Raw genomic sequence first — 15,513 nt, forward strand, 5'->3', positions numbered from 1 at the left:
AAGAGCCACAGTTACTGCCACCAGTTCAGACCCAGCTCTGCCCTGGCCTTGGGGACAGAGCCTCCCAGTGAGCCATGGAGCACCCTGCTTAAGGTGTGGGGGCCAAGAGCTGCCTGGTTTGCATGAGACAGACACACAAATTCAGGCGGATCCACACAGAAGGGTGCTTCTCTTCTTGTCAAGGTTGGGGGCGGGGTAGGATGTGCTGGCTGACCTCAGAACCCGAGGTTCACCTCAGGTCCCTGAAGCTGGTCCTGGTCCTCCCACCCCCGAATCTCACCCCACCCTCGGGGCTCCTGATGGAGTGACGGCAAGCGACATCTTTTCTGTTGTTGCTTTAGGTAGGCTCCACACCCAGTGTGGAGCCCAGTACAGAGTGTGAACTCACAACCTTGAGATCAAGACCTGAGCTGAGATCAAGAGTCAGCCGCTTAACCAACTGAGCCACCCAGGCACCCCCCAAGTGACATCTTAACTGAGTTCAGGGTTCACTCCTAGTAGCCTTCTGCTTTTCCCGGGTAAGGCAGGTGTCAGGTCAACGATCAGGGACTAGCGTTAGAGGACGCGCCTGTGTCATTGAGCGAGCATGTGCAACTATGCACGCTCAGAGAATGACCCGGAGGGAAGTGCCTCTCCTGACCTCTCTGTGACACCCAGCACTGGGCGCCGTCCACCCAGCCCCGCCCCTGCCCCTGGCCAAGAAGAAGCAACACAGTGGCCAAAGGGTCCCCTTGGGAGCTTGAAATCATTGCAGTTTCATCCTCCACCCATCGCCCCACACAGGGCAGGAGCCAAGCAAGAACCTTCTCTGTCAACAAGAAGGGATGCCATCCAGCGGGGCAAGGAGCACCTGGGAGGTGGGGGAGAGCCAAGCTTGGGGGGACTCAGGGATTCTTCCGCTCCCCGTCTAAGGCTCAGATCTATCAGGTTAGATGGGCCTTCCCCAGATGGCCATAGCCCCCAGAATGGAGGGGAATGGCTGGAGGCCCGCTTCTTCAGGTGTTGGGAGCAAAGAAGGTGGTAATGCGGCCGGGGCTGGGAGCGGCAGGAAGCGGAGGTATGAGGACGGAAGGCCAATCGCTTGTGCCCACCTGAGGGAGGGAGCCTGTCGTCAGCTGGAGCTTCTGCTGAAACAGGGCGCTCAGCATCTGGTTCTGCCGTTCCAGGTCAAACACCCTCTTCTTCAGCTTGATGCACTCCTCCCGCAGGTCCTGCCACCCAGGGAGGCGGAGGGAGACAAGGAAGGATGGTGGGGAGGGGCGAGTGGTATGGCGTGGTGGGCGCTCCCGCTGGGCATGCCCTTCTCCTGCAGCCTCCTTCTAGGGGGGCTGAGCCTGCCTGTGTTTGTGGCTGTCACGTTTTCTGGGGATGGTAAATTCTCCAAAGTCTACCACCCTGGTGGGAGGTAAATCCTATTCCCTTTGGCATCTTTCCCATCCCTTGAGCCAACCCCCTGCCTCTTAGAAACCATACATCAAAGAAGGGCCCATATAAGGCAGAGGAAGACCTGGGGGTCAGAGTGGCTCAGAAGTCAAGAAGTTCCCACAGTACTTGAGTAAATATTTAGATGCCACCTTATGCTCACAATATTAACATTGCTATCAGGGCCTTCACAGTCTGGAGAAACCAGCCGGGGCCAGGATTAGGGAAGGATTCAAGCCCAAGTCAAATTTACCATGGCTCAGAGACCTGGCCTTACCCAGCCCACCTCTGCCTCCAGGTAGAATAGTGGGGACCTGTCCGAGGTGGGGAGGAGCCTTGCTGGAGGGCTGATAGGCCATTTCCACCAAGCTCCCTCCTCTAGCCCCTATGTGCGTAGGCTCACGGGTCCCCAGGAAGGGCTTTCCCTGTTGTACTCAGGGCCTCTCCACAGGGCATCTGGGCTCGGGGTGAGAATGCCTCCCGCGGCTGCTTACCTTCTGGTTTAGCAGGGCCTGTACCACATGGTTGGCAACCTGGGGACAGAGGGCCCGAGGCAGAGCTATCAACCCACCAGCCTCTGCCTGGAGCACTGACAAGCCGTGCTCCTCCCCGCTTCCCCATACCCCCCCGCACCAGTCCCCTGGAGACCCCACAGACCTCATCTAGACAGCGCTCATAGGTCTCCCGCTGGTTTTCGTTGGCCTGGGCAAGTGCCGAGTTCTCTGCCTGCAGGAGGGAGAAAGAGGCCCAGCAAGGAGGCTATGGGATCATTCCTCCACCACGGCAAATTCCTTTTGGGGAAGGGGAGGCATGGAGTCTACTAGCTACACCTCTATCCCAGCTCTTGGATCTGGCTGGATTCCCCACGGGGAGGCCTACAGAGATGGATGGAAGGCAGCAGAAAGGCAAAGGTGAGATGGCTGGTTTTCTGTAAACCCCAACCTCAGTCGGAGAGGTTGGAGGGGCTGGGGAGACACATGGCCAGGAGGACCTAAGCTGGGAAGTGCCCAAAGTGATCCTTATTTCCCTGAGGGGAGGGCAGAGGAGGCTGGAGGGAGGAGGGTAGGGTCTTAAGAATACAGCGGAAGAGCCTAGTTGAGGAATCCTCGTCCTCGACCCTCAACTCCTAAGCCCTGGGTCATCTAAACCCTTCTTCCTGTGGCCTCTGTGACCATGCCTTTCCTAGACTGGCAAGGGCATGAAAGTGGGGAAGAAAAGGGGTAAAGAAGGGAGACATTTGGGGGCTAGGACAGCCCTGCCCTTGAGCATGCCTCCTGTCCCAAGCTGCCCCCCCCCCGCTCCGGGTTGGAGAGCTCAGAGCAAAGAAAGGACTTCTCCGAGGAGCTCTGCTAGAGAATGTTCTGCTCCAGCCCGGTAAAGCGGATTGAGAGGAAGGTCCACCCACACCCACAAAGCCTACCCAAGCTCCCAAGGGCCCTGGCCGGCACCGCCACCCCCACCCTGCCTCGTGGCCCACCTCTAGCTCCCGAAGTCGGTGCAGGAGCTCCTGGCAGGTGCCCGGCTCCGTGCCGCCGTCACTACCCTCTCCCGGCCTTGGCTTTCCAGGACTCCCAGCGGGCTGGTCCATGGCCTCCGACATCAGGCCCTGGGAATAAGTGAGAGACGCCCTGGCAGGCTACTCCAGGGCACAGCAAGGAGGTGAGTGGAGGAGGAGGACAAAGACCAAACTCATCAGTATTCTGGAAGTCTAGTGTGACTGATGGGCCACGGATATTTTAACAACTCAGGATCTGACTCCGGCTCTTCTGGTCCCAGGACAGACACACAGACACACTCTTCCCATTTTAAGAACGGAGACCATTGTTATAAACCTCAGTCATTGTGCTCACCCTACCACAGGTCACATACACACTGGCCAACCGCCAAGAAAGCTGAATTCTCTGCTGAGATCGGCCTCAAACCAGCACACTCGATTTACCCGGGCACAGTGGGAGGGAGCCTGCGTGCTCACCAGCTCCCTGTTCCCCGCCAGGCCCCAGAGGCCCAGTCTCTTGGTGCATGCTGTTCCCTCTGCGGGGGTCCCCTGACATCTCCCTGCTTTCCGCCCGGCCAGCTCCTTCCTACGCATCCTTCAGGGTTCCTGCTCCCGGTCCAGCTCAGGCACCCCCCCTGCACGGATCTGTAACCCCGTCCCGGGGAGCGTTGACCCCGTGAGGGCAAGTACTCTGCATTCACGTCACTGCCCAGACTCACACTCCTTGGTGGGCTACCTGGCATGTCGGGGACAGACTGATGACGAAACCGACTCGTTTGTCACTGCCCGAGAACGGAGCAGCCAGGGTTCTGTCCTGTATCATGACGTAGAGGTCACTGGACTATTGCCGTAGTTACTGGCTGTACCTGACGAGTCTTCAGCTGCTACTGGCATTTCAATTTCTCTGCTAGAGGAAAGTCCTCATTTCCTTCTTTTGCACATATACTATAGAAATTTCCAGTAGATGGGAAAACCGTTCCTAACGTAAAACAGACTTAGCACTTTCAGACCAAGGAAGAGAGGAGCCCTCTAGCAGCTCACCGGCCAGGCATCTGAACGATCCCTCCCCTGCAGTGGGGCACAGGGGTGCCTCTCCCGCCCCCTTCCCTCCTCCTCCAGTCCCCCCACCAGCATGCACAGCCTCAGAGCCCCTCACCTGTCTCTGCCTCCTCGCTCAGGCTGGCACACTCACTCTAGCAGCCAGAATGGTCACCTCGCCTATGGAAAAAGAAGGAGATGTCAGCCATGCATTCCACAAGCAGTTATTGGGCTCCTGCTGTGTGCCAGGGACTGGGCCTTGGGGATGAACAAGCCAGAGAAAGCCCTGCCTTTAGGAAAGCTTCCATTCTATTGGGGGAAGCAGATCATACACAGATAAACCAATGGACATACGTCGGGTCCCAATAAGGCACCAAGAGGTGACACCAAAGCAGAAACCTCGGGGATGGCCAGATGCAATCCTGGCACGGGAAGAGCCCTGCAGGCCGAGAAAAGAGCCAGTGCAGAGGGCCGCACGCACATCACTCAGACACCAAACAGGAATGAGCGGCAACACATGAGGCTTTACGGTCCTTCTGGAACAGATGCCGGCTTCTTCGGTCCTCACAGCCACAAAGGGAATGAGGTGCTCTCCTCAACACCCATGCCTGAGATGAGGAAACCGAAGAGCAGGAAATCACTCGCCCAAAGCTGAGTGTGTCCTGTGTGCCAAGCAGTGCACTGGCCCCGCCCCCGATCCTCCTAACAGCTTCATGAGGGGGGCAGCAGCCTGGGTGAGGGTGCCGTAGCTGCAGGCAAAGGGTGCTGCCCGAGCCACACGGCTGGGTCACAAAGCACGCCGGACAGGCCTCCCTTTCCCCCTTCGTAGGCGGCCTCTGTACACACACAAGTTGTGCTGTAAGCCCCTTATAGTCCCAGGGCTCCTGGAGCTATGCAAACGGGACAGGTCAGGGTGAGAATCTGACTCTAGACAATCTGTTTCCTCACCGATACAGTGGCCACACGGATACTTAGCCCAAATGGTTGCTGCTGGATGAAATGAGACAATGTGTGTAGACGGTCTTGCATGAACTCAATAAACGGAGACTTTTCGTGATCACATCCCGACAGAGGCAAAGTCCTGCCTCGTTGCCTGCTGCTGCTGTCTGTTCATCTGTAAGAACCCTGAGTCCCTGGCTCCCCCTGCGGGGTCTGGGCCGTAGGGGCACCCGCAGATCTGACAGTGCCGCCCGCTCACCCCTCACCCCGCGCGCAGGGCCTCCCCTCCTGCTCCACCCCTTCCCGCCAGCTGCCAGCCCAGCCTTCACCCCAGAGGGAGAAAGGGACAATGGCAAACGGAGGGAACCTTCTCTCCCAGCGAGAGAGACCGTGTGCCCCTGTATGACAGCGGAAGGGGGCTTCTGAAGACGGCAGGAAAAGGAGAAACTTGTAATGCTTATTTTTAAACACCCCACAACAATCTCAAGTCCTTTGTTATTTTAACATCATGAAAAATGTATTGAGAATAACTTCATTTGCTCGGGACATTATCGTGTTTGATATTTTTAGAAATGGACGGGCTTGGAAAAAAATGAAAAAAATTCAGGAAATATCCTCCTTCCCACATACATAAATAGGGGTTAAAACCAAAAAAGGCCTCGGGTTACCTCCACCACTTGAGTTAAACCCCACCCCAGCACCCCAGCACGCCCATCTCCCGCTCCGTCAGAGGCTCCCAGTGCCCCTAGGGTTCCCTAGCTTTCCCCTCAATCCCCTCACCCTTTCTCCCCTGCGGACACCTCCAGGGAGCAGCGGGGGATGGGAGAGACAAAGTTGAGGGTGAAGGAAAGCAGCTGGGTGAACACGGCAGTGTCCAGGGCCAGAAAGGGAGGAAGATAAAGACGGGGAAAAGCCCAAGTCTTTGTGTTCCCAACAGCGACAGCAAAAACCAAACTAAGGGTGAGGATGCTTTGGGAGAATACCTTCCTAAAAAAACAAAAATAAAAATACCTCCAGGAGGCCCAGACCGTGGGGACTGGCTGTGGATCACGGCTGTGGTTTCCTGCGTGTTGAGGAGGGTGGGGACCCGATACGCTCCCCCCCAGGAGCTGACTGCCACCACTCTCTCAATCTGAGCTTCTGTGGATCCCAGGGCGTGGAGGCCTGAGCCCCACTGTGACCTGGGGGAGACCCTCCAAGTGATAAGCCACCCAAAAGCAACAGCTCTGTCATGTGGGATGGTCTCAGCCTCCCCGGCTGGGCTTCGGAGAGGCTCCGGAAACGAAGACAGACTGTGACTCAACCTCACTTTGGGGAGAAGTTTTCTGCCCTCAGTCGAGGCCAACCCGGGACCAGAGGCCTTCTCTCCGTCTACAGGGCCACAAGCAGAGGACAGGAAGCTGGCAGCCCGGATTGCCTGAGTCACAGGGAAGAGGCCTGCATTTAAACTTGGCGCCCGGAGCAGTGCACGCTGTGAGCAGGACCGCAGTGGGAGTTCAAGATTTCTATGGCGAGAACACCTCCTGCAGCCTCACTCTCCTCTCGGGAACACGAGGAGATGCCACCACCGCCAGCTCCCAATCTGAGTCTATGAGGAATTCCGCCCATCACAACCTGGGTTTTCGGCCTAAATCTCGTGGGGAAAAAACCCCACCCACGTTTGTTCCCCAGTGGCTGTCCCTGCTGGGTGTCAGTGGGGCCCCTCTCCTGGGGGCTGCACACCCTCCTCCCCCCTCAGCCCCACAGCCCCTACTCACAGCTTCTGGGCTCAGCCCCACCCCGGGCCCAGAAAAGCCCCAACCTGGGTTCTTCAGGATGACCCCACGCTGGTCCCACGACACACCCGGATGTCGGATGTGGGGTCTGGAACACATGATGCAGGCCACGGTGGGTAGAGACGGAGCTGCAGGAGGTGGGAGCTCCAACTTGAACTGGAGGCTTCTCCCGCCAGAACTGCCAACGGGCAGCCCCGCCCCCCACAAAGGCCTGATTCACAGGGAGGTGACCTCAGTGCCGAGGGGAGGGAGGGAGAGGAAGGGAGGAAGACCAGGGCCTCCCGGGCCCTTCTTCAGCGGGGAGTGGGGGGCAGTTTGCAGCTACCAGGGACAGGGAAGGGGGAGCAGCTGCCCAGGGGGCTCTGGGTAACGTGGGGACACGCTAAGTGACTCTGGTGACTCTCTTCAGCCTAGTCAGTCACAGGGCCCCAAAAGGGAGCGGACTGCCCAGGCCCTTCAGTCAGCCAGATCAAAGGAGTGAGGTCTGCAGTGCCCACCGTCTGCCCAGCCAGGGCACAGGCCAGACCCCTTCCTGAACTCCGGGTCCAGCCCTGGGAGGAAGGGACTAGAGAGGTGGCAGCAAGCCTGTCTTCCGCGCTCCCTCATCCCAGCTCTTAGCCAAGGGCTCTGGGCCCTGATGAGCCCCTCACTCACCAGCTGTTCCCCCCAGAGTCCTCGAGGGACAGAAGCCAAGGACCAGGAGGTGGGGGAGGGTGGGCAGCTGTGGGAAGGCAGAGATGGAGAAGCTCACTTTAATAACAGAATCATCCGTAACAACAACCGTTCCCCCGTGCTCCCCCCATCCCCCAGCTGCTTTCTGGAATCCCCGTCCACACCCAAGAGTCCACTTGTAAACAGCAACTTCTGCACCCATAACCAACACTGCTTTCCAGACGATATCAGCCCTGGGATGCTGTGGGCGTGGGGAGGGAATAAGGGGACTGGTGCCCCAGGGCATTCTTGGCCTGAAAGTAGCCACCTTAATCCCTGCCCAAAGCATCGTTTAGCCCTAAGAATTCCAACTGGTCTCCTCCCCCCTCAGGGAAAGAGGACAGACAAGAATTTCCTTCCCTCCTCCTGACAACTGGCCCCAAGACACAATAGCCCTACTGAGAGGCATGTGTCCATGGGGAAGGGGCCCCTGTGTCCCCTTCCAACTTCCTCTTCACAGGCACTGCAAGAACCTGCATGCCTTGGTGTGGGATCTTTCTGACCCACAGTAGGCTCAGTCCCCGGCCTCTCCAGGCAGGCAGGAGGAACGACAGTTGTGTTGAGCCCCAAAGTCTTACAGGCCCCAGCGCCCCTCACCTCCCCTCTCCCTGCTCTTCCACGCTCCCAGTCCACAGCATAACCCAACCACAAAAAAAGCAGCTGCTGGTGGTGGGGAGAGGGAAGGGGCTCAGACACAGACACAATGGGTTTATTTATAGGGCCACATGGCCGGGGGCTCCATAGCCAAGAAGCCTCGTCTGTCCGGCACTCACCAAAGCCTAGCTGGGCCCATTCTAGCCAGAAGGAAGATTTAGAGTCTGGTCCCAACACTGCAATTTACTCGCTGTGTGGCTTTAGGCAAATCACTCAATCTCTCAGGGACGAGTTCCTTTGTGCCAAATAGAGGCTGTTCTAGAACAGTGGTTCTCAAAAATATGGTCCAGGCACCCTGACGTTCTTCCAAGGAATTCAGAGTTGAAACTATTTTCATAATACTACCGAGACATTATTTGCTTTCTTAACTCTCATTCTCTCATGAGTCTACAGTGGCATTTTCCAGAGACTACGTGATATGTGATATCACAACAGACTGACTATAGAAACAGATACGAGAATCCAGCTGTCTTTTATTAAGTCAGACATGACATATATGCCAGAACATATATGCCATTCTTTTCACTGTTTTTTTTGTCCTGGAAAATATGTAGTTACTTTTCATAAAATATGTTAATATATAATGGGTTTATTATTATTTTAAATTAATTAAATGTTTAAAACTCTCAGTTCTAATTTATATGATAGTAAATGTCAGGGCGCCTGGGTGGCTCAGTTGGTTAATGTCTGCCTTCAGCTCAGGTCATGATGGGGGGGGAATCCAGCCCCCTGCTCAGCGGGGAGCCTGCTTCTCTCCCTCTCCCTCTGCCGGGCCCCTACACTCATGCTATGGTACATATGCTTTCTCTCTCTCAAATAAATACATAAAACTAAATCTTTAAAAAAAAGAATAAAAAGAAATGCAGCTACCTCAACTGAGGAAATGAATTTTAAATTTAAATAACCACATGCAGCTTGTGGCTATTGTACTGGATGGTGCAATTCTAGAAGATCCCTGGGATTCCTCGACTTGAGCCTTCTAGGTCAGTGCTCTCTTTCCACGGAGCCCAGAGGCTGGGGATGGGACAGGACAGGACTTGACACTCACTTCTGTCCCCAGGCTTTCACTCACACAGTTTCGTATTCTCTCCTCAGCAAAGGTAAGCCGTCCCAGCCAGCTCATCAGTCCTGCCCGGCACCCCCACCAAGGTTTATGCTAGAGCTGCACCCACACCACTCCACTCTCCTCAACTGCCTGCCCTCCTTTCCCCAGAGCATTACAGCCAACGGAGGGAAAACCCCTCAAATCTGCCACCGTCCTCCCCGCCCCATCAGAACCCTTGTACCTCCCGCTCTCCCCATCTCCTCCCCGTACAGCAGAGAGGCTGCCGTCTTCCCAGTCAAGGCCAGTCCCTGCCCCGGCCCATCCCCACTTAGGTCTTCCTGAGGGGACCTTTCCCATCTGTCCCTAAAGCTTTTCAGGTGTCTTTCATCTGTAAACTAATTTCCCCCTGACACTTCCCCAGACTGAGCCGTGCCCCCTTCTGCCCTTCTAAGCCAAACTTCTAAAACAAAACACCCATCCTCACTTCTCACTCCTTCCTCAACCTGGTCCAACATAAGCAGTTAACTGCCACAAGGCTAAATCCAAACAAGATTTTTCCAGCCCCGTCGCCCTCTCAGGCACAAGTGCCTCTGGTGGCCACTTCCTCCTGGACTTCTTTAAGCTTCGAAACATAGTTCATATCCCCTATGACTCACCCATTTAAAGTGTGCAGTCTAGTGGTTCAGAGTGCAGTCACAGATCGATGCCACCGTGACATCTGCAGAACATTTTCAGTCCCCTTCAGTTAGCACCCCCGAGCCCTAGGCAAGCACTCATCTATTTTCTGTCTATAGATTTCCCTATTCTGGACCTTTCACAGGAATGGACTTGCAGAACAGGTGGTCTTCGTGACCAGCTTCCGTCACTTGTGTCACGTCTGCAAGGCTCATCCATGTTGAGGCACGGATCAGCACTGCGTTCCTTTTTATGGCCAAATAATATTCTTTTTTTATTTTTTTAATTTTATTTATTTTTTTATTTTTTTAAAGATTTTATTTATTTATGTGACAGAGAGACAGCCAGCGAGAGAGGGAACACAGCAGGGGAGCGGGAGAGGAAGAAGCAGGCTCATAGCGGAGGAGCCCGATGCGGGGCTCGATCCCGGAACCCCGGGATCACGCCCCGAGCCGAAGGCAGACGCTTAACGACTGCGCTACCCAGGCGCCCCCCAAATAATATTCTGATAAATAACTGATGAGCACCAGTGCTTCTCTCGTCATCTATTGATGGACATTTGGGCTGTTGCCACTTTTCGGCTCTCGTGAGTAACGCTGCTGTGAGCATTTGTGTGCAAGTTTTTGTGTGGACGTAGGCTTACACTTCTCTCGGGTGGACACCTAGGAGTGGACTTGCTGGGTCACATGGTAACTGTAGGTCTACCTCTTGGAGGAACTGCCAAATTGTTTTTCAGAGTGAATGCCCCATTTTACAGTCCCGCCGACAGGGAATGAGGGTTTCCATTTCTCCATGTCCTCACCACTGGTTATGGTCCGATTTTCGAATTCTAGTCACCCGAGGAAGCGTGAAGTGATCCCTCATGATGGGCGTGATTTATATTTCCCAAATTAAGGGTGTTGAGCATCTTTTCATGTGCTTATTGGCTATTTGTCTAACTTCCCTGGAGAAATGTCTATTCAGATCCTTTGCCCATTTTTAATTGGATTATGTGGGGTTTTTTTAAATCAAGTTGTAAGGATTTTTTTTTTTATATATTTTGAATACAAGACTCTTATAAGATATATGACTCTGCAAATATTTTCTCCCATTCTGTAGGTTATCTTTTCACTTTCTTTTTTCTTTTCTTTTTTTTTTTTTAAAGATTTTATTTATTTGACAGAGAGAGACATAGCGAGAGATGGAACACAGTAGGGGGAGTGGGAGAGGGAGATGCAGGCTTCCCACTGAGCAGGGAGCCCCGATGCGGGGCTTGATCCCAGAACCCTGGGATCGTGACCTGAGCCAAAGGCAGACGCTTAATGACTGAGCCATCCAGGCGCCCCTCACTTTCTTGATGGTGACCACCTTCTCCTGGATGACTTTTCCCTGGTCTGTGATGCTTCTCTTCCCCCCGCCCCAGGTATCTCGCACCTCTACTTCTGTGTGTGTGTGTGTGTGTGTGTGTGTGTGTGTATTTTAAAACTTTGTATGGTTTTGTATGGTTGTGTATATACATACACACACACTTTTAAAAAACACAGACATAGCACCATGTTCTCGCTGTTCTACATCTTTCTTTAGAAGAACAATTAAAAAAAAAAAAACAACCCGAAACCAGAGACTTATTTGGATCTTCCCAGTTTTTCCACTGATGTCCTTTCCACTGATGTTCTATTCCAACATCTAATCCAGGATCCCACATTGTACTTAATCACCAAATCTCCTTATTCTCCTATGACTCATGATAGTTCCTCAGTAGTCTTTCATGACCTTGACATTCTGGAAGGGAACTGATCAGGTCAGTATTTTGGAGAGTGTTCCCTTATTGGGGTTTGTTTGACGTGTTCTCGAGTTAGACTGAGGTTATGAATTTTTGGAAGGAATACCACGGAGGTGATGTGCCCTTCTCAGTGCATTTTATCAGGGATTATCATGCTGAGATGTCTTAGGACTGGTGAGGTTAACCTTGACCACCTGGTTAGGTGGTATCTACTAGTGGGTTTATCCACCAGTAACCAGTTTGGGGGGCAATACTTTGTGATCACGCAAACATCCTGTTTCTCCTTCAATTTTCACCTGCTGATTTTAGGATTCATCCATGGATCTTGCTTACAGCAATTACTGTAGTGTTTCAACGATGATTTTTGATTTGCCTCATTCTTTATACATTTATTAATTAGAAGTTTTCTGTAGGGAAGAGCTATCCCTTCACTGCCACTGATTTACTTAATCACACATTTAGATTCGCATGAACCCATAGATATTTTATTCTTTGGATTAGAATCCAATATTACCATCACTCATTTCATTGCTTAAATTCCAGCTATGATCATTGCGAACTCTTTAAGGTTGGTTCCTCCTCTTTCCACATGCCTCCATTTAAAAAATTTATTTATGGGGCACCTGGCTGGCTCAGTCGGTTGGCCGTCTGCCTTTGGCTCAGGTCAAGATCCCCGGGTCCTGGGATCGAGTCCCACATCAGGCTCCTTGCTCAGCGGGGAGTCTGCTTCTCCCTCTACCCTTTGCCCTGCTCATGATCTCTCTCACTCTCTCTCTCTCTCTCTCAAATAAAATAAATAAAATCTTAACAAAAATGTATTTACTTCTGAACATCTGCTTGCTTCCTGGCACCATAAGATGTTCCAGACTTATCTTCTATTTTCCCTGCCACAATCACTTTCCCAAGGAGCTCCACCAGAGCAATCCTCTTTCTAAAACCGTACATCTCATTGTGTCCCTAGTGCCTCAGACCTTCCCATGACCTCTGACTGCTTTGGGGACAGACAGAGCCCTCTGCGCAGCCCTGAGGCCATGCCCTGGCCCCAGAGCAATTCTCCTGCAAAGCTGTCCCGACCGGACACTTTTTGAAGCGCCTCCTGCAGGAGCGGTATTTCCAACTGTAATGTGCCCTGTTCTTTCGTCCTCCCCCTTCATCCTCCCCCGTGAGGAAGAGAGGACTTCCCGTGCGGTTAGGAGGGGAGCTCCCTGAAGAGGAGCCCTGCCTGCATTTCTGTGCTCCCCCACACTCCTGCCAGCGAAGCCCCGACCCGGGTCATCTCCTTTCCTTCCAGACAGTGTAAGACCAGAAAGAAAGGACGTTGGGCTCCTCAGCTTCTCTTACAGACCCCCAAGTGTCCCCCGCCCAAATGGCTCTGAGGGCCCAGAGGACAAACCATGCTGAGAGGTCAGCAAGGACATTTTCAGCTTTGTCCCTAATGTTGAGAGGACCTTATCCAAGCCCTCAACCCACTCCCAGGCCTCGGTGACTCCCTCTGGCAAATGGGACTACTCTATTCATTCTGCATATACTTCCAAACAGACCACTCGGTAGGGGGCGCACGGCTGGGTACTGGGGGGCAGTTCAGAGCGGGCTCAGCTCTTCTGACCTCTCGGGGCTTTCAGTCTAGTAGGGGACGTAACACATGCAGGTAACAGCTGTACTGTGAAGGAGGTGGAGAACTTTAAAAATCAGGAGAGGAATATTAAGCCGCAGCTGCAACAGATTTTCGGAACGTCAGGCATCGAGTGAACGGAGACGTCACAGACCGGGGGCGTTCACGTACACGGGAATGGCAAGCGGGTCATTCTAGGCAAAAGGCAGGCATAAACAGAAGGAGGCAGAACTCTCTGGGTGTGTACGGAAACGCAATGACTCAGTGCAGCTGGGCTGAAGGGCATTTGAAGGTGAGTGTTTCCTGGTCCCCTGGCCCATGCCAGTCACTAACTCCTCTCTTATCTCCCGACCCAATAGCAGAGTCAGCATATTTTCAACACCCGGGGTGTAACCAGAGAGCCGTGCTGGATCCCACAGGAAGAGCTGAGGCAGGGAGGCTCCTCAGAGCCGTGGAGGCGACTGCTGAGTTGACGCCTGGAGCGTCAGCTCTCTGCTCTCGGATCCAAGAGGAAGAGGGCCTGGGAGGCCACACGGCCGGTGGGCGCTCAGGCTGCACCTGCAGGCTACACCTTCCCAGCCCCCATGCTCAGCCCCCGGTGCTCACCGCCCCCCAGCTTCCTAGCCTGGCCTCTTTCTTCAAAGGGAACAGGCTCTGGCCAGCCAGGTGCCCTCCACGTCCAGGCCGCTTCAGTGTTGACTCGGTGGGTGCCATATGGCCAGAGCACGGAGGTGACTTCCTAAGCCACCAGCTCTGGCAGGAAGCAAATAGCCTTCTCCGGGAACAGAAAGTAGCTCCGGCTCGCCCACAAGCCCTCGCTGGACTCTGCGCTTTCTGTGCCCACAAATGGAAGTGAGGCTTCCTGGATTCCGGTGCTGAGCGACCCTGGGTGAAGCCTAGCACCCATCTGGGACTCAGTTTTCCAATCCGTAAAGTGGGGTGAACTCTCTCTGACTTTTCCTGCAGGGCATAGAAGGATGAGCTCCTGTCTGGAAAGGGACTGCAGCTGGGAAGGCAGATCTCCTCGTGTGGGGTTGGGGGTTGAAGGTGAGGAGCTGGGCAGGGTTTTAGGGAGAAGCCCTTGGTTTTGATTCTGCCTTCCTCCTGCAGGGCCCACGGGCTTCCCAGGAGAGCAGGGGGGTGGGGAGTAGGGAGAGGAAGGGTCAGCAAAGCCAAGAGCTTTAGCTTTCTTCTGGTCCCAGGGACAGGAAGTGAGGTGCCGTCTAGAGAGGAAGTGAGAAGCAAACACCCCCCCAACTTCCCTTCGGCCTACAGGGGAAAGGAAGGCTCCAGCTTTAGGAGACTGCAGGCCCAGAGCTGGGGAGAGAAGGCGGTGGGGGTGGGGAGGAGGCATTAGCAGCACCATGTGGCAGAGAAGGGGGTTTCTTGTCTTGGACATAATAAAACTCAAGGAGGGGGGGCGCCTGGGTGGCACAGTGGTTAAGTGTCTGCCTTCAGCTCAGGGCATGATCCCAGGGTTCTGGGATCGAGCCCCGCATCAGGCTCCCTGCTCCGCTGGTTGCCTGCTTCTCCCTCTCCCACTCCCCCTGCTTGTGCTCCCTCTCTCACTGGCTGTCTGTCAAATAAATAAAAAAATCTTTAAAAAAAAAAATCTTAAAAAAAATAATAAAACTCAAGGGGCCCAGGACACCCCACAGACTGGGGAGGGGGGAGAAGAGAAGCCACAGAAGTCAAGTTGAAAAACCCAGCTTTCCAGGTCATGTGGCACTATATTTACAGTCCTGGCCCCAGCCTCCTGCCCCCAGCTTCATGCTGTGCCCTGCCTAGTGCCTCCCCCAATACATGCACACTCCCGCACAAGCCAAGGCGGCCCGGGCCTCTGGTTACTTGCTCTTACAGTATATGCCGTTTCTCTGTAGCCTGTATCATAGCTGCGGTTCTATAACTGCTGAATTATTTGATTAAGGGAGACTTTGGGGATCACCACTGTACCCCCAGAGTCTAGCACAACACCTGGCACAGAGGAACTGCTAAGAATGCCTCAGAGGCTGGTCTTGCCCTAAACCTTGGCATCTGAATGAAGTTTAGAATACGAAGGTGCACAAACCCTGCTCCTGGCCTGGGATCGACTGGGTGACCCTGGGGTGGGCAGTAAAGATCAGAAACCAGAGAGCTGCCAGGTGGCAGGAGAAATCCATGCACACCCAGACACTGACAACAGGTAACAGAGGAAGACAGTATATGCTCTCTGCTCTTTTGGCTAAGGGAGAAAAAGAAGAATAGACATTTCTATTTGTTTCATGTAAAGACATTCTTGAGGGATATGTAAGAAACGAATAAGTGATTATCTGTGGAGGGAAAAGGGGGTGGAGGTGGGAGCGTAATTTCTCAACATACACCTTCTTGTACCGTTTTGATTTTCGG

The 15,513-nt window shown here is 53.8% G+C and overlaps 1 protein-coding gene across 1 annotated transcript in view; it reads right to left on the reverse strand.

Moving 5' to 3' along the window:
• The window catches only part of NCKAP5L (NCK associated protein 5 like), a 35,303-nt gene that overhangs the window by 14,128 nt on the left and 5,662 nt on the right, over positions 1–15,513 (reverse strand). The window contains exons 2-6 of the mRNA XM_026501927.4: positions 4,074–4,135; positions 2,900–3,058; positions 2,080–2,148; positions 1,917–1,955; positions 1,092–1,211 (exon numbers count right to left, since the gene is read on the reverse strand). Of these exons, the coding sequence (XP_026357712.2) occupies positions 1,092–1,211; positions 1,917–1,955; positions 2,080–2,148; positions 2,900–3,022 (351 nt within the window). The 5' untranslated portion in view covers positions 3,023–3,058; positions 4,074–4,135. The remainder of the gene's footprint in view (positions 1–1,091; positions 1,212–1,916; positions 1,956–2,079; positions 2,149–2,899; positions 3,059–4,073; positions 4,136–15,513) is intronic.

This window comes from Ursus arctos, unplaced genomic scaffold (genome assembly GCF_023065955.2).
Source record: "Ursus arctos isolate Adak ecotype North America unplaced genomic scaffold, UrsArc2.0 scaffold_26, whole genome shotgun sequence".
NCBI classification, from domain to species: domain Eukaryota; kingdom Metazoa; phylum Chordata; class Mammalia; order Carnivora; family Ursidae; genus Ursus; species Ursus arctos.